General features: G+C 40.1%; 2 protein-coding genes across 4 annotated transcripts; one reads left to right on the top strand and one right to left on the bottom strand.

The window, feature by feature from the left end:
- Positions 1-1,345: 1,345 nt before the first annotated feature.
- On the bottom strand, positions 1,346-3,713 carry LOC147641936 (putative xyloglucan endotransglucosylase/hydrolase protein 28). The gene is made up of 4 exons (XM_086821001.1): positions 3,447-3,713; positions 3,024-3,127; positions 2,603-2,811; positions 1,346-1,985 (listed from the first exon to the last, which is right to left on the bottom strand). Exons 1-4 carry the CDS (start codon positions 3,688-3,690, stop codon positions 1,556-1,558), a joined length of 987 nt encoding a protein of 328 aa, XP_086677127.1. The 5' UTR covers positions 3,691-3,713; the 3' UTR covers positions 1,346-1,555.
- Positions 3,714-4,986: 1,273 nt separating this feature from the next.
- On the top strand, positions 4,987-16,732 carry LOC147641935 (uncharacterized). Of its 3 annotated transcripts, none has more exons than XR_015266467.1 (5): positions 4,987-5,352; positions 6,390-15,774; positions 15,889-15,978; positions 16,063-16,247; positions 16,348-16,732. XR_015266467.1 is itself a non-coding variant. In XM_086801348.1 (5 exons), the coding sequence occupies exons 1-2, from the start codon at positions 5,211-5,213 to the stop codon at positions 14,736-14,738; spliced, it is 168 nt and encodes a 55-aa protein (XP_086657474.1). In that variant the 5' UTR covers positions 4,987-5,210; the 3' UTR covers positions 14,739-15,774; positions 15,889-15,978; positions 16,063-16,247; positions 16,348-16,732. The 3 variants fall into 3 exon arrangements, 2 of the variants coding, with proteins under 2 accessions (XP_086657474.1, XP_086657466.1); XM_086801348.1 differs by having other exon boundaries at positions 14,713-15,774; XM_086801340.1 differs by having other exon boundaries at positions 4,987-15,518; positions 15,605-15,774.
- Positions 16,733-19,007: the final 2,275 nt, after the last annotated feature.

Below are 19,007 nucleotides of genomic sequence, written 5' to 3'. Positions count from 1 at the left end.
CATATTGTGTATTGTAGGAACTTGTTAACTATTAACCTGTTAACTCAAAGGATGGGTCAGAGAAGGCCTGCACATTACAACAATTAAATATGCTTACCAAAAGCTTTCCCCAGTTTGTTTTCACGGACAAAAACTATTCTTAAGGGGGGTATTTCGCATAGCTTGTAATGGTGTGTGGGAGCTCGATGGAATGTGGAGCCCGAATGCCGAAGTGCGGATGGCAAGTGCATCTGGGGCTAGGGGTGAGGGCGCCCAAGTCGAAGCACTTGGGCAAGCGAACATGCTTATGGGTGGGTGGGCCCCTATAAGTGCCCGAGAGTGTGGTGTTATCCACATTCCCCTCTATGATGGCTGGGTGGTGCCTAGAGCTCCTTGTCCTATTGAGCTATGGTGGTGGATATGGGGGAACTAACATTATCCTCCTCCTCCATTTAATGGAGTACAAAGGGCTATGATAATGTTCTCTTCTTTGGTGGTGAGACCTCTTCATGGTGCTAGAGTATGTCCTAAATCTATAGCTAACTAGTGAAAGGTCAAAATCCCTAAGGGTGATGGGGGTGTGTAGCTCTCATAAGGGATCACGCTCTCTCTAGTGACTTTGCAAGTGCTTAGGGCCAAAGGGTCTAGTATTCGGGTATGTAATTGGTGACCTATGTGATTCCTCTATTTGTGTGAAGCGTAGATGGCACACTCTTGTGTAGACATATACAATCTAAAGAAGTTAGCAAGCATCTCATTGCCTCTACATCATAGGGTGTTGTCTCAAGATGACCTCTCTCTAAACGGTGGCAAACTTCTAGTAAGTATAGAACCAAGCATCATATGCAATCCAAAGTTAGTAAGCTTCTCATTGGCTTTGAATCCTAGGGTGCTTTCTTAACATGCTCTCTCTCTAAATGGTAGTGAACCTCTAGTAAGTATGAAGACCAAGCATCTTTGGTCTTCATACTACCTAATCCGAGAGAGAGAGAGAGAGAGAGAGAGAGAGAGAGAGAGAGAGAGAGAGAGAGAGATGTGGATGTGCTCAACTATTGTTGGTCCTATTTATCTTCACTTAATTTGCATGCCATAAAAAGGAAGAGAGAAGCTCTAAAAAATGGGTAAAGACCATAAAAAATGTGGGAAAGAGAGATACATATAAACTAATGGAATATTATGTTTTACTTTATTGAACATTATATTAATAAAAGATCATTTTTGTAAGTAAGCTCCTAGCTAGTATCACTAAGTTTTGCCATTTCTAAGGCATTAAGCTCATTAAAGAAAAACCATGAGTACACGTACACATTCCCATCAATCTAACTAAAAAGAAGCTCAATATATTAAGGTAAAGGATAGGCAATCATGACAATTTCAAGTAAAAGGAGTTTAAGTAATTACACTAATAAGCTGCATAGTTGGTATAGAAATGATTTAAACATGTTCTTCTCAATGTAATCATCAATATGGAAGTTCACTGTGACTAATTATTTTGTGGACTTCTTCTTTTACAACACAATTTCACATCTTCTTATTATTTTATGGGAAACATTTCTAATAAAAAATAATAATAACTTCAAAGCTCTTGAGAATGCTCAGGGTAGATTTCTTTTATAGTAGATGCACATTCTGGTAGAGGGTTAGGATATCTTTGCTTATCTTGACAATAGTCATAAGTCATGTAGTTTTGTTGCACCCACTGTATGCTTTGCTTTTGTTGTTGGGTAAGTTGAGGTGGAAAGATGGTCTTGTTCTTAAACTCAGGGGCACATGTTGTAGGTAGCGTGGAATTAGGTTGTTGCAAGGCACACCCATTGATGATGAAGTTTGAATAAGAGGCAACAAAAGGTGCATAGGTGAAGTTTGCCTTATACTTCCCCCCATCAGTTGCCCAAGCTGATCCATCCCATATGGTGGCATACAAATACATTTGTTTGGCAGGATATTGACTACCTAGTGTAGGTATGTTTGGAAATTCACGAATAGGTATATCATCCACATAAAGCCTGGTCATTCCAAAATCAACCCAAAATCCACATTATTTCTCTTCTTGTAAATCCAAGATTTATAAATAATATAAGGGCTTTCAAAAAATTTAATGTGTGTGTGTGTGTGTGTGTGCACATGCATATAAATCTATGAGTGCTTGTGTCTCATGCTTAGTAATTGTTGTTAGCATGTGTGTGCATGGGAGAAGATTCAAAAGATTCAGATGTATGTCAAAAATAAAGCACACACAATGTGAATGCAAATAATGTGTCTACACGATGTGCACATTTATACATAAGATTTTTATGCATGCTAGAAAACAAAAGCTTACACAATGTGGTGGCTACATATATAATGTGTGCACTTACTTGGAGGTCCAAATGCATGCTTAAAAAACAAAGCTTAGACCATGTGATGGCTATTGATATTAGTGTGTGTATGTATTCATAACTAAAAGATTTAATTGCATGTTGAAAAGAAAAGATTGCGTGGTGAAAAAATAAATAAAAATGGGATGACTATTAGAGAGAAAATGTGTGTGTGTGTGTGTGTGCACACACATGTGTGCTCATTCCAAGGAGTATGCTATATCAACCTTCAAAATAAAAAGAGGATTCAAGTGCATGTTTCTTACACAATGTGTTGGGATGTCCAAAGAATGCTGTAGTCATGGTAATCTGCAGTGGGATCAAACCAAAGGCGAAGCCTTTGCTCTCTTCCAATGTTAGTACTTCCATCTGCATACACATTGGTTTGCAAGATGTATTCCTCCCCAGGTATCCTACCCAAAAACTCAAAGTCTATCTCATCATGTTTATCTGGATATATTTCTGCATTAGAGGTCTGTTTTAAAGGAAAAAACAATACATCACAGTTTCAGCCCTCTAATTCACTTATTGTTATTATTCTCAGAGATTCAAGTAACCTTGAAAAACAATACATCACAGTTTCAACCCTCTAATTCACTTGTGTTGTTATCATTCTCAGAGATTCAATTAAGATAATGATTTCACCTTGATAAAATTAATCACATAGAGTTAGATGAGTAAACATACATAGAAAGTGGTAATCACTCCTGCTGTATATTCATTTGCTGGTAGCTTTATTGCAGCATTGAAAAACCCATACACGTAAGTTGTTTTTGTTTTGAACCCAGTCCCTACACTTCCCAATAGAATAGTAAGTGAAATGAATTGCTAAACTCAAAAATTGAAATTCAAATTTACATAGAATTTGTGCAATCAGTTGAAGATGCAATTTTAGTAGCTATAAGTGTAAATAAACAATAAATCTAGATCCCAATATTCATTCTTGCAAGGTTCACTTGAACCTATAAATTAGGAATTAGAGTTTTGTAAGCCATGTTATACAACTAGCAAATTAATCATTGGCACTAGATAATTACAACGCTAATAAATGAATATTAAAATTCTATTATGCTTAATATTTAAATAAAGTAAAATGTAATAAGAACATGCCTGAGGAAGCATCTAGCATGATCGTAGCATGGTATTGGTCATCAGCTACAGTTTGATGGTCAGATGCCCATATGTTGGCAAAGCCTTTATTGTAGAAAGTGCATGGCAACAAGCCAGTGAGGGGAGATGAGGGTGGAGGGGCTTGTAGCTTGCATTTTTCTCCAACAATTGATTTTGTTTTCATGAAAATAATTGCAATGACAATAACAAATACAAAAGAGAATTGATCCCATGGGCTAGCCATATCTTTCTATGGTGTAAACTTTACCAAAAGCTTTCAGATTCTTGAAATGGCTTCACAAAGGTGTCACTTTATAAAGACTCACAAAGATTGAAGTGAAGCTTTAGTTTGACCTACTAAATAAATAATTGCATTGTCAGGCTTCCTTTACCTAATTACATTGCCCATTGCTTACACTACCAATTTCTTCCCCATTACAAGGCACGCTTCCAATGCCTAGTTGAGTATGCTCCCTTGCTACTCCTAGGATATGTTTTCATTCCTTGTACTTTCATTATCCATAAGGGTTAGTTGCCTAAAGTAGCACGTCACTTTTATTTCCTTCCTTGTTTGAAGTATTGTTCACATTTGAAGACATCACATTTTTCCAAAAAAAACTTAGTGACCCTTTTGGAAATCGTTTCAAATGCCTCTTTATACCCACATAATGGCATCATTACATATTTACTTTCAAAACTTTAGTAACTCCATGAGGTATATAAGAGGCCTTTCCTACATCATCCCAGTTAATTGCCAAAAAACTTGGCTCTATCTATGCAAAAAATGGCGCTATAAGAATTGCAATCTAAACTTGGCCAAAAAACGTAAGTTACACAAAAAGCATGCATTCAATGCAAGGGGGAACTTACATGACCCAATTAGTTGTCCGTGGGAAGACCTTGTAACACTTTTAGGAAAGTGATGATTTACCAATGCCTTGATTGGCCTTTTAAGCTCCTTTTTGGGGGCTAACCTATAATCCTTCATTACACTTCCTATTTATCTCTTCCCCCCAAGCATCACATTTAAGAAAGTGATATTCTTAGCATTGCAATCGTAGGTTGCCTTTAAAGAGTGAAAAGAACTTAAATGCCCTTGCTCTATTGTAAATTACAATACTCTAACTTTTAGACATACTATGTCTTATATGGTAATAGTTTTGTAATTCGTACTCCCCTAATTGTGAGATAATAACATCCACTTAGCTTTGAAACATTTCCATTTGCACCCATGGAGCTTGGAGGGCATTCTCCCTCACATGTATACACACATGATGACGCATCTCTACAAAAAATGGGGGTGGCTCCCAACCACCCATAAAGCACTCACCTAAGGTGGGTGTCTTTTTTTTTAAATTATCTTGGTTATTTCAAAACAATGCTTTGGGAGGTTTTGTACTTTTTTGTCAAAGGATTATAATCATAATATGCATAAAACCGGTTGAATGTGAAATTTGGTCAATATCCAACTTTGAAAGCAAATAATTTAAATCATGAACTTATCAAATTCCCATTTCTATCTTTCTCCCGGAGACCCTTACAAAGGTTTGTTTTTTTTGGTTTATTTTTGTTTTTGCAACCCCCACCGATTTCCCTGCACTCAAAGGGTCTCCTTCGGACATGTCCTACTTACCTACATGCAGCCGGGCAGAGCCAAGAGGGGCCATCAGTAGCTGTATGGGCTGGCTGGCTGTGACGGGCAACCAAACTTCACGAGCTCTGAGGATGATTCATGAAGTGGGCGGCTAGGCTTTTCTGGTCTCAATGGTGTATTCAGCAACCAAGCATGCTTCTTTGGTCTCAAAGACCTTTTGCTCTGATTCTACCTATGGCACCGCTGGAGGTTTTCTCCTCAATCTAGAAGAGACAAGAAGGGCTGCAGTGGTGCAAAGCTTTTCAAATAAAGGTGAGTGTTCTGTTTCCCTTTTTTCTGTGTTGAATTGGCTCAAAGTTCTCTGCCTTAGAGTGGTTCATGTCCCCAGCCAATCACACACTAGTTGTTTTGATTGGGGGATGCCCACTCTGCATACATGATTCGTCTTGAAGAAGAGAGAGAATCCCCAGATACATGTATGCAGAGATGCCACTCTGCATACATGGGAAGGCCATTCTGCACTCTGCATACACGACTCTTCCTTTGCATTGGGAAATGGTGAGTAGGTTGAATGGCTGACTGGTTGAGACCTCCCCTGCCAACCACATAAAAGATCTGGATTGAGTTGGATCAGATCCATAGGAAACATAGGCTGCCCTATAGATCGAATGGCCTCCCTTCAAGCAGCAATGGGGATCCTAGTTAGTTTCCTGTGCAAGCCTCCATCAATTAGAGTCTGTGGCTAGGCCTTCAAATGTTAGGGTTTTTACAGACTGGTCGTTTTGCCAAGAATTACGAGTTATCCCCACGGCCCATGGGGATCTTCTCCGTCCATGTGCCTCCCATCTAAAACAGTGGGAAAAAGTTTGTAAGGCCCCTTAGAGTCTGCCCTTTGTTCAGGTAGTTGCCACACTTTTCAGCACTGTAGGCATGCTATCTTACTGGGCCTTCCCACAGGTGCAGTTTACTGCGCCTCCCTGGATTTGAGGAACTTGGCCAAGCTGAACCTAACTGTGCCAAAATTGGCATAGTTGGGTTTCTTTTCTTAAACCTCACCAGTTGAATCAGCATGACATGGGAATGCAACAGCTATGCAAGCATTAAATTTATCTTCAACTTGCATGGACCAGTTAACTCAGCCATGGAAAAGTGCTGTTATGTAGTCTACACATTTGCACGATGGCTCCATATGTTTTGTGCTATCCTGTCCACATTTTTATAGACTATTTTCTAGCTTACATGCCTCACATAGGATTTTTTATCAGGTAATAATGTACTTTAATTGTTTCAATCACTTATACAGGACAATGAAGAGATTCTTCCTGCCCTTGTTTGATGTCTTTTATCAGAATTTGGAGCTACTATGCTTTGATCGAATTTTTGGTTGCTTTCCTGTTGCTTATCTGGACTGCTGGGCTTCAAAAAAAGACATTCTGGGCTCAAGTCCTTTTGTGCACCTTGGTGCCATCATGAGGATCATATCAGTCCACTGGCCTGGCTATGACATTAGTTGAGAAGAGTTAACCCAAGAGTCCACTGGCTTGGCTATGAAATTAGATGACAAGAGCCCTTGTTTGATGTCTTTTATCAGAATTTGGAGCTACTATGCTTTGATCGAATTTTTGGTTGCTTTCCTGTTGCTTATCTGGACTGCTGGGCTTCAAAAAAAGACATTCTGGGCTCAAGTCCTTCTGTGCACCTTGGTGCCATCATGAGGATCATATCAGTCCACTGGCCTGGCTATGACATTAGTTGAGAAGAGTTAACCCAAGAGTCCACTGGCTTGGCTATGAAATTAGATGACAAGAGTCCACCCAAGAGTCGGGACTCTTTCAAAACACATGAGCAACTTATGCTTGGCTGCTGATAAGAACATAAATGTTGCTTTTTGTCAGGCTTTAGTTTTCATCTCTCTCTCTCTCTCTCTCCATCCAAAGTCGTCGCTGAAAATTTCAGCAAGATGCCAGACTCTGAGGATGATTATGATTATGATGATGAGGAAGAGCAGGAGACCACTCTTGAGAGGACTGAATCTGAGGATGTACTTGCAGGAGAACATGTTGCTGAAGATGCCCGTTATGAGGATGTAATGCAGCCAGAAGATATGCCAAGTAAAGAGGAAGATGATGCCTAATTCAAAGCTCGTTTGGCAGGGGCAGTGGATGTGCTTATGCAGCTCACGCAAAGTGAGAAGTTTGTTGAATTTATGAGGGCCCCTTCTGAGCCTAAGAAGAAGAAGAAGGTGCGTTCTAGGAACGCACCTCAGGGCAATAGTGGTGCCTTCCCATAAGATCTTGCTTTTGGACAATTTTCTAACATGCAGAACACTTATGGTGCAAACCCATAGAGTTCCTTTTTCAAACAGCCACCTATTCCACATCAATCTATGCATCCAGGCTATTTTGGCGGTGGTTCCGTGTTCCAGTCTATGACTGGGGGTTATTGTCACCAGCCTGGACATTTCCCAGTATGAAAGGGGTCTGGTGGACTCTAGGATGTCTAAATATTTGGAAAGTACAAGCTTTGGGAATGGGGGATTATCCTAGAATACAAAGGACCACACTCCTAAAATTTAGGAGAGTTGCTATTTTTGGCCCGACTCCGATGGAAATTTTGTTCGTGTCATTACATCTGGAATTGAGCAGATACCAAGAGTTGGCAGAGTGCCTATGACAGAATGTCTACGAGTTGGGATATTTTTAGAGAGAAAGTTTATGGAAGGACCCATCTCTTAGATTGGGACATGTGGCAAGAAAGTGGACCAAAGTGAGACAAGTGGTCTGACACTTGTTAGAAAGTGGATCAAAGTGAGACAAGAGGCCTCACACTTGTCACTTCAGCTATTGTGTGGCTCTCCACTTGTCATTGTAGCCTTCTCTTGCCATTTTAGCTCATGGGAGGCCCAAATCTATAAATTGGAGCCCTCTCTCTTCATTAATAGAGGCTCTCTTGCTACACACTAGCCTCCACTCTTCGTCGCAAAAGATTGCTGAATTTCTGAACATGGAAGTTACCGATTCTGCATGTTACAGCATCACCCTCTTCCATTTTGAGAATGGCAAGCTGTCTCTTTAAATATGCAACTCTAGCCTCATTCCTTATCCGATACATGGCTTTCAAAGTATCCCATGCAAGTTTGGCAGTCTTGCAAGACCTACGTAACAATGCAATGAAAGACATCATTTATGTTGGGTATTTTAGAGTTAGTATGGAGTCTGGTCAAGTGTCCTTAGTGGTGTGACCACCCAAATACATGCTTTTATAGGCACCAAGGCCTTATCTTTTGACCCTAAATACGAGGGTGTTTACACCAATAAGTACACTTGACTAGACTCTAGACTAACTCCAAAATACTTAGGCTCGGCCCTCGGGAAGGGGGGGGGGGTCACTCATAAACATGTAAGCGTAGCACGTGGTTTCATCAGAGGGGATTTTAAAAATCCCTTATTAACACATTTTTTACATACATAAGGGTACCATTTAAAGGAGGTATTTACAGATTGAATAGAAAAAGGGCATGATTTATTCACGAAAAATTCACAGATAAGGGGTTTTTTAAATAGGCTTTGAATGCAAGTGATATAGAGTGTTTACACATAGTGAATCCCTCGAGTATCTAGCTAACTCCCCTTTGGACTAATGGTGGAGTTGCATACATAGCCTTCAATAGGTTCATACTCCAACACAAGCAAAGACTAAACATGGACCCTATAAACAACTGGACTAGTGGCTCATGAACATGGCTTAGAGGTTAAAAGCATGGATCAAAGGTTCATAAAGCATGGCCTAGTTCAAAGATTAAACTCTATGCACTAATCTTAATGCATAGATTAAGCTCTATGCATAGAGCTTAATTTATTCATTAAGCTTAAGTTAGATGTATGCATGCTTAAGCCTAAGCTAATCCTAAACCCTAGCACCCAAGGGTGTAATAATAGGTAGATGAAAAACATAAATGATTAGAGGGCTTACATCTTTTTGGTGAAGTTGAAGGAGAGGATTAGAGGACCTACAAAATAAATAATTAAATAAAGTGATTAGTAATACAAAGCCCTAAAAGCTTAATGTATGGATACAGAACCCTAAAGAATACAAGCAAAAGAGAGCTTACCTCTATATTGTCTAGCTAAAAGAGATGATTAGTGAAAGACCTACACAACATAAAAAGAAAAAAGAGTGATTAGCAACACGGTATATATCCAATGACAGGGACTACCTCAAAGCCAAGGGTTTCACAAGAGTAATCACGTCAAGAGATGTAGTAAGCCTCAAACCTAGGTTGAGGTAGGATAAGTGAAAATCGCACAACCTAATCCCATGGAGACAAGAAAATCAAAACCCTGAGACAAAGAATTTTGTGCAACCATTACCTTATATTTCACCACCACGTGTATATGTCTACAGAACACGTACTAAGGATGGTGTTTGAAATGGTAAGGAGGGTCACTGGGGTCACCTAGAGACTCACATTTAGACAAAATAAAGCTAGTCCACATCCCAAGGATGATAACCAAATTTGATAGAAATAGAGATGCCATTCAATATCTAGAGAAACTCAGTCAATTTTGCGAAGCCATGAGAAGGATTGATGTTTCCACGAAGATCTTCTCATTTTGGACATTGCCTTGAAGGTAAGAAAATCATGCAAGTGGTTTAGGGCACTAAAATCACTTGAAAAGGCCAGCTATGAGGTATTGAGACACATCTTCATTGTGGAATTCTTAACCAATGGAACTAGATGTAGCCCCATTACCAAAATCTATAACCTCAAAAAAGTGGAAGGAGACTACATTGCTAGAACTCCATATGAGATGCAACCCCCACCACAAAAGATGATTTATTGCTTTATCGATTCGTGATTAGTCTTAAGACCAAGAGTCTTCACGACCATCTCTATACGGGTCCAGACAATACATATTTGATGAGTGTTGCGTGAGGCAATAGACCTAGTAGGACAATATGCAAGACATGGATGTAAAGGTCACCCACACCCAAACCAAGAGATAGGGGATGCACCATCCAAATCCTTAGCACGTAAGGGTGCCCAATCAACACCATGTAAAATTCCTAGTCAAGAACATAAGCATGGATGAGTTGGTAGAAAATATGCTCTACTAAATAGGTGAAAAAATGGTGGCAGGGCAGGCCTGTACCCCTTAACGTGAGCCCCAACTAGTTCCTCAAGCTAGACACCCACACTTGTTTCCATGGAGAGACATGGTTTGGTATGCAATTTGCCATCGAAATAATATAAGTACAGAGTGTCCATTACTAATCCTCAAGCAACAACTGCTTTGTGCTCATTGTCTCAGCACCATAGGAACCATGATGTAGCTCATTATTGGTACCAAGGAAACCCAACAAAGTCGACTCATTGTTAGTACTGAGGAAACCCTAAAATCAATTTGAGGATTACACTAGTGTCTCCATGGCATGCCTAAAATAACATCAATTCCTTGCGATGGTCCGACCAAAAGTATCTTTTCTTCATAAAATGCAATAGACAAGAAAAGACCTTGCAATGATACTTTGTGTTAGTGAAAGCAGCTTTAACTTTATATTGGACTTTCCGCTTCCTTACCCTTTGGATTTTTGTTAGCTTTTTAAGTACTTGTACCCAATGCTCTGATAGCACTATCAGGATCTTTGTAACAAGAATGCATTCTTTACATCTAGTTGATGTAAAGACCCATGCAAGAATGCATTCTTTACATCCTGTTGATGTAAAGACCATTGCTTTGACGCAGCCACTGCTATCACAACTCTCACTGTTGCCATCTTGGCAACTAGGTGAATGTTTCCTCATAATCAATGCCATATGTCTGCGCATATCCTTTGGCCACCAATCTAGCCTCGTACCTGCTTATGCTTCCATCACTGTTATGTTTTACTTTGTACACCCACTTGCATCCAATGGCTTTCTTGCCTTCAGGCAATTGCACTAAATCCTAAGTCTCATTTCCATATAGTGCATCCATCTCCTCATCCATAGCTTTCTCCCAACACACATTTCCAACCGCCTCATTAATGCATGTGGGCTCTACAACCTGTACAACTTTTGCCGTGTATGCATAGTGATGTGCCACATGATGCACTGGGCAAACGCTTAGATGGGACAGCATGGCAAGGTATGGAGTTAACTCTTCATGTGCTCCTAAATAAGGGCCTTACATTTTTTGGTGGAATTAAGAGAGGTGTTTTCTTTGCAGATGGATCTCAACATGGATATGACTTTTGGGATAGCTTGTTGAGCCGTTGTGAGGTGAAAACAAGAAAAAAAGACCATGCCTCTATAGCCCTTTACCTCCCAACTTTGGAAACACTAACACCAACGCGGACACCACCAGCCACAGGCTGGAACACTTCTCACTGTTCACCACAAACAGCACAAAACAGGGGCACCATAATCAAAATCGTGGCCCAATCCCGCCATACGCTTGTCTGAAGCACGTTTGAGGAACGTGTCTTCATATATTTCCAACTGAAAAAATAAAGGAGCATTAGCCAGAAACAACATCACCAAACATTTCAGGACAAAGTTGATAAAGCCAAATCCGCAACAAAAGTACGAAAATACAACAAAAAAAAACTAACCTCTTGGTTCTCATCTGCTTCAAGCAAGGCGTCTTGCCATAAATTAGTGCTCGAACTAGGAAACGGTTTTCGCTGACTTACTTGGCACATCCCTAAATCCTTCCATGTTGGTAATATTCAGTCTTTCCCTAGCTTCTTGTAGCTCTTTCTCTATGGCATCTTTTCCTTCATATTTAAGGGCATCAGCATAGATCATCTTTAGTGTTGCTGCAGGAGATAGGAACTCGGTGTCTTTCACATGGCTATCCACTAGTAAGTACTTATCTATCCCATCATCATCTACAAAATTATCATCGACCTCCAGATTTTGGGCTATGAAAGCTATGCAATGGTCCTCCCTTAAGTTAAATACATGTTGTATGTCTGTCAGCAATATATACTCTGAATCTTCTACTTGGTAGGAGGGGAGTAATGGGGTTGGAATGGGGGAGGAGTCATCTGATTCAATCACAAGCTGACCAATATCATTGTTTTGTTCTCTCACTGCCTCAATATCAACCACCGAAGTGAGCTTCCTCTCTTCTTCAAGATTGAACTCCTCAATCATGAGGAGTGTCCTCCTCTTCAGCAACATCCTCAACGGTGGGACTAACCTGACGAGAAATCGTGTCTTCACTTTCATTTCTTGCATGCATCTCTGTACATTCTTCATCAGTTAATTGTACGTTCATGTGCAAGAAGCATAAGAAGGCATAAGAGTATTCTATCAAGCGGCATTTTCTTTTGTGAAAAGGGTATAGCAAAGCTCTCTTCTTATCACATGGTACCTTGTGCCAATCCCTGTTTAACCTTTGCTTCTTCTTCGGCGACACCTTGAGATTAAAATGAATGTGATTTTTTTCATCAATTATCATTGGTTCTTCATTTGTGAGGTCGTCAAACTCTTGCTTTGCCTCTTCAAAGTATCCATGATGGCTAGAAAATGTATCCTCCCCAGAGAAAAATCGCAATTGAACATCAACGAAATTGCAGGGTGCAAATCATGACGTCGACATTTGTAGAGGAAGTCATACAACAGAGTTGCTGGTGTTTCTTTAATCTCTTCGTCCACCTCAAACTCGACTTGAACTTGCGCCATGGTTGAATTCAAGGGTGTAGATAAGACATGGAAAATATTAGTTCAAGCAATGAATCAAGAGACAGTCGGTCTTAAACAACAAATCTCTGTGTGGTGTGAATGGATTCAACATAACGCGAGAGGAGATGCCAGAGGAATCCAGGTATTCCTCCTCGCTTTGTAGTGAATCTATTTTTCTTAACGCAAATTGCAGCTTAGTCAAGGACCTCTTCTCGCGTTATGGTGAGTCGATTCACCATAATGTGAGGAGGAATATTGTGCTTCCTATGGGACCTTCGCTCGCGTTATGGTGAATTGATTCACGCAACATGATGACTTTTTCATCCTTTGGTGCCGCCTCTTACGTTATGGTGAATTACAAATAAAGATAGTTCTCAAGTACCCATACTGAGAGAGGAGGTGTCAAACGAATTAAAATACTCTTCTTCGTAGTCAATTCATCATAAGGCGAGGAGTCATAGGTTTTCAATTCATCTTAACGCGATGAAAAGACAAAGCAAGGAGTTCTGCACGAATGAAACCAAAAGAACGAAATAACAAAAGAAGAAGGAAGCACAAAAGAGATAAAAATACCAAGAAAACGAATTGTATACAAACGTCGCAGGAGATGGAGATGAAGGAGTTTGTCGTTATCTTTGATGGAGATGAATGAGGTTGGAGGTTTGTCTTTGACGTTTGATACTACAGGAAGATGAAGGAGGATGATTGATGAAGGAGAGTTGGAGGAGATAGTCAGTCGTTGTTGATGGAGATGAAGGCCGTTGGTGGGGAGATAAATGAGAATACGAACTCCAAGAGGTAATAAATGAGATGGGTATCCTAGAGAAGCAATTAAAAACCGTTTTTAATGCTATGCGGCAGGTCAGTGCTGCGTTTTCACCTGCCATTCCATGAATGCCACGTGGCAGCCCACCGTGTACCTAGCACGTGTACAAGCTATAAAGTTTAATCAAAGCTCTTTTTAATGCTATGCGACATGTCAGCGTCGCCTAGTCGCCCTGGCAGCCCGCCAGCACGTGTGTTCGCTCTAAAGACTAATCAAAGCCGTTAATCACTCCACCTTTTCGTCCTCTTATCGATTTTGCCTTGTCTGTCCTCCTGCTTGCCTCCAGGTGACTTCCGACTACCGCCACAGTACTGAACCAATATTCCACCTCCTACACGACACCCTCCATCCATTCTCACGCAAGAAATGTAAGTTTTCGTATATTACTTGATTGTTTTGTAAGTTTCTTGTATATTGCTTGTTTGTTTTGTTTTTTCTTCGACTGTTTGTCCTGTGCCATTGTTTTTTCTTCGACTATTTGCCTTCTGCCATGGTGATTCGATTCACCTTAAAGCACACGACGGGCCATTAGAATCTCAATACGCTCCATGTCTTATGGTGAATCGAATCACCAAAATGCAAGATGGAATAGTAAGAGATTCGCGATAATCCTCCTCTTGTTGTAGTAAATCGATTCACTATAACGCGAGGAGGATTGTTTTGCTTTGACTGGCCCTTAGTCTTGCGTTATGATGAATCGATTCACTATAACGCAAGACCAAAGGGAAAAGGATTCACGATAATCCACCTCTTATTGGTGTCAATTAATTCACCTCCTACACGACAGTCTCCATCCATTCCCACTCATAGAATGTGATGAAAGTGTAGTACTTGATTGTTTTGTGAGTTTCTTGTATAATCCTTGACTATAACGCGAGGAGGATTGTTTTGCTTTGATTGGCTCTTAGTCTCGCGTTATGGTGAATCAAATCACTATAACGCAAGATCAAAGCTCAAAGGATGCACGATAATCTGCCTCTTATTGGTGTCAATTAATTCACCATAATGCGATTATTGTGTTCTGTGGGCCTTCATCTCGCGTTATGGTGAATGGATTCACCATAACGCGAGGAAGTGCATATTGCTTTCTTGGCTACCCTCTCTCGCTTTATGGTGAATTGTTAATCGTGTACTATTGAATAGCTAAGTTTTCTGCTCTTTCTTGCATTTTCAGATGGCTCGTGTAAGGCATACAGCTAGACCCATTGACAATGCAGCTCCCTCATCTACTGGGAAGAAGATGGACGTTCTGAAAGCCTCAAGATCCAGGAAATCAAGCAGTCCTTCCCGATTATCCAAAACGCAACCTAGACTAAGGCGTTTCGCAGAGCATTCGTCAGCTCTGCGAGAAATCACAAAGTTTATGAAGCACCCGACAGCTGCTATTCCAAGATTGCCTTTCCAGAGGCTTGTCAGGAGAATTTGTGAGCAAAATAAAATTTTGTTTAGGTGGAAGGCATCGGCCCTGTTTTGCTTGCAGGAGGCCACAGAAGATTGGATGATCGAATTTTTTTTGGATAGTTACGTTCTTGCTGTCCATGCATACAGGGTGACAGTGATGAACAAAGATTTTTTCAGCCTAGTAGCCCTTCGTTTCAGATACGATAAGCTACTTAGACCAGTTACGTTTACTGATGAACAAATGTTACAAATTTTGGATGTCCGTCCTGTACAAAAAGTGAGAATTGAAGAGGTGACCGAGGGAGGTCCAGATCATGAACATCAGACTTGGGCAAATTTAATGACAAGCGCTCAAAGGGAACATCAAGCTGCAATGCTTGCATTGCAAACAAAAAGGAAAAATATTCGCGCACTCCACGCCATGAATCGGGAGGCGCTGCAATTTTTGTTGCCGGAGTTCTATGTACCCTTTAATATTAGAGGGCATAGATGTTATTCCCCGATTCATGCTGAAGAAATCAACATTTTGTGTGATCCTAAAACTGAAGTCAACGACAAAGTGTTCAGATGTGTTTTAAGGTATACTCTTTTCTCTGTCCTCCCACAATTTTTCATTCTTGGCTCTTAAAGTTTATGCCTCACTCTTCATATGTTTCCTTGTGAAGTTTTGTTATTTCATAATTGCCCGAGGATGTATAGCAACGAGTGTTCTAGATTGATTCACTGGTCTCAACACTGTTACTAGTAGAGTCAGTTCCGTACCTCGATGTGCTGAACTGGTTTCGAGATGTCCAGTTGGACGATACTCGAGTATTTTTTTGGCATATCATGAAAAGTGAGTTTGTCTCTCTATCTCTCTTGCATGATGTTTATAGGAATCACCGTACACGAGTTATATAGTGTTTCCTTTGGATTGAAACTAATAGAAATCTATTTGGATGTGATGTAGTTCCCATTGGAGTCTTGTACTAGTCGACGTGCAAGAAAATGTCATTTACCTTGGAAATTCGACATCTAGTGTCCATGGCAATGTTTTGCTGTAAGTAAAAATCATTAAGATACATATTATTGTTTGAGTTAGAAGTCCGGATTGATCAGGATAATGATTGGTCTTTGTTTACAGTGGTGTCAGGAAACTAATGGCAGCTTACGAGAGCCTCAGCATGGATATCGACACCCTGGATCGATCGACCATCCGAAGGGTTAGTGTCCCCAAACAAGAAGATGGCTACAACTGTGGGTGGAGGGTTGCACTTAATGCAATGTTGCTGCTATACGGAGCATTTTTGAGCTCCCTTCAGAGAGGATGTAAGCATTTTTCAGCTCCCATACGTATGCGTACTCTTGTTTATCTTCTTGTATATTGTCATGTTGATCTTATTTATGCCTTGATGAATTGTGATGGCAGTTTTCATCAATGTCTCGCTACGTGGACCTAGACGTCCAAACGTTTAGGGAGGAAACGATTGCGAAATTGATCGAGGTCGCTGAAGTTATGTCTCCAGACGGCCCAGTGGACTTCATCCCGCCCAATCCACGAGGGGGGATAGGTCCCCCTGAGCCTCTTACACGGACTCCATACTTGGGAGAAGAGCCATGGCTCCATCCTGAAGCTGATACCTATGGGTTCCAATAATAAATAGTTTTTTCCTTCTTCCAACAAATGTACGTTTGTAAATATGCAGCTATACATGTACATTTATATTTTTTTGCACATATCTGGTGTTATTGGAGAGAGAACATCAATTGTAAATGCACTTTTAATTTGAAAATCAGAGGATTAAATTTGCTACTGTGTTCCTTCACTGCTTGTTTTCTTACTTTAAGCCTTTTTTGTGTACATAAAAATTCAATTGGGAAATTTTTACCTTCATTACATTGTTTTAAACAATAAAGCATTACAAAAGCAATGTTTTGAATAGATAAGTTTATTGCATATGGAAAATACATTGTCACCGTATACATGGTCACATCATATATCTTCTAGTGCCTCCAATTCATGTGGGACTGCAACATCTTTACAAATGATCTGATGCTCTCTTCTTTTACTTAGCTTCTGACCATCGAGCTTGAAGCAAAATTGATCTGGAGGATTCTGAATAGCTACTTCTAATTCCTTCCTAACATATTGGAGAGTCCAATTCTCTTCCACTTCCAATGTCAAAGATGGGTGACCCTGTCGAATCATAACTATATCTATCAAGCAAGAGTGGCTGCCATCTCTTGTATCTTGGTCCATGCTTTCCCAGTTGTTGTTGATCCATCGCCACCTTCTATAAGTAAATGACATGCACAGATGTTGCTTGGCAATATAGTATCTGATTTCAAAATATCATTAGGATAATTTTTCGAGTATAATAAAATAAGCGTTGTAACTGTTTCACAAAAATACATTTGAATGTCATAACACTCACCGAAATGCAATGTCGGAGGTGTTCAATCGACATTCGATCAAATCATCTCTCTTTGATGATTTCACTCTCCAACCTTTGTCAAACAAATGATCAAGCCAGGCTTCATCTATATCTTTGCACACAAAAGTTGTTCTAGTTTTTCTCAATTGTTTACAATCAGAAAATAAATGAACAAAGCATGCAATTGGAACAAACAAACTTAAGTGGACATTTCTTGCACCAATGCTAGGCTTCATAGCACATTTAATATCATTAAACATTTTGGTCCTGTATGACTCTATCACTTCTGTGTCAAGCAATGGCCACTCAGGACTATCAAGTGCGGGCAATGGAATACGTTTCAACTTTCCATGTCGACTCGATTGAGTGGGCAAGGTATAAAATGAGTCATAGAAATATGTTCTACTTCTTGCGAGATCACTTGGTGCACGACCTTCATATTGAAGTTCTCCCACCCTCACCATGTACGACATTTAAGAATCCCGTGAAGCATTGTGCAGGCTCCCACTCTTGAAGATTGGATGGGTACAAATCTGTGCAAGGTAGAAAAATGTATATCAATCACCTTATTTGCATTATTGAAATACAAAACACAAGTACTTACAATGTGGTCTGTGTCTTGGAAGTCCTTCCAATGGTCCCACGTTGATCTCTTTTTGCATGAATACATGCTGGATCAACACTTCTTTGACAGTTTTTCCTCCTAGTGCCATCTTAAAGTCAAGGATCCTTCCTTTCCAATGTTTGGCCAAGTCTTCAGATGCCTTTTCCTTCACTCGATAGTGGCCTCGTTTTCCTGGCTGCATAGTGATCCAAGAGTACTTCCTGTATACTTGGGGAATCCATTCTTCGTTCTCGTCTTTTATGTTATACAACACAACAGATGAGATACTGCTCCTTGCTCGTTTCAGTCCACTTTCGGGTGCCATGATAGATTAACAGACGTATGAGAAAGAAGAAGTAGCAGAAAGTGGATGACTGAGCTAACCGCTTTTGTGGATCAAGGAGGGAAGAAGAAATGAGGGACGATGTGTTCTTTTGGGCGCCAAAGATGTTTCGAGATTCAAAAGTGGAACCAAGTTGAGGGAATAACCAGGAGAATGTGTATCTATCTATTCCAAGCATTCAAGCTTCATTAGTTCTAGGGATGGTGGAAAGAATTTTTTAGTGCTCCACGTCTAACACAGGAATGTGAAAAACATTCTTTTATTGTGTTAGGTGCTGACAAAAAAACGGTTTTAAATATTTTAAGACAAGGTGATGGTTTTTTTTAATATTTCATGAAGATAAGAGTTTCTCCACGTTTTGGGTAGATTTATACAGAGGTCCCACCATCGATGAATATCGTTCGTAGATTACATGTCACTTAATCTATGTGTCTATTATTATATTATTGTTGAAACAGTCCTCTTTTGAGTCCAAAATTTTTCTAATGACTTCCAACTCAACTGGTTCAGAATCCTTGTCATCCATGGACTTTGTCTTTAGCATTTCAGCAACACGCAAAGAAGCCTTAGTTACACTCTCGACCATATTTGCATCCATGTCCACCTCTGGCTCCTGTTCATCAAGGCTAGCAACTTTCCACATATCATCCTCAAGCACGATACTCACATCACAACGCTCTTCATCAGCCAAATTTACATGCATACCT

Source organism: Cibotium barometz, chromosome 1 (assembly GCF_041138505.1).
Source record: "Cibotium barometz isolate CiBa-2024 chromosome 1, ASM4113850v1, whole genome shotgun sequence".
NCBI lineage: Eukaryota > Viridiplantae > Streptophyta > Polypodiopsida > Cyatheales > Cibotiaceae > Cibotium > Cibotium barometz.
This window is presented reverse-complemented; position numbering and strand designations above follow the sequence as displayed.

Bases quoted from the DNA above. Each gene is read 5' to 3' on its own strand.
- LOC147641935 (XM_086801340.1), top strand. From the start codon at position 14,713: ATGGCTCGTGTAAGGCATACAGCTAGACCCATTGACAATGCAGCTCCC.
- LOC147641936 (XM_086821001.1), bottom strand. From the start codon at position 3,690: ATGGCTAGCCCATGGGATCAATTCTCTTTTGTATTTGTTATTGTCATT. The intron at 3,128-3,446 runs GCATGTTCTTAT...TGGGAAGTGTAG, and splicing joins CATGCTAGATGCTTCCTCAG to GGACTGGGTTCAAAACAAAA. The intron at 2,812-3,023 runs GTATGTTTACTC...CCTTTAAAACAG, and splicing joins GAGTGATTACCACTTTCTAT to ACCTCTAATGCAGAAATATA.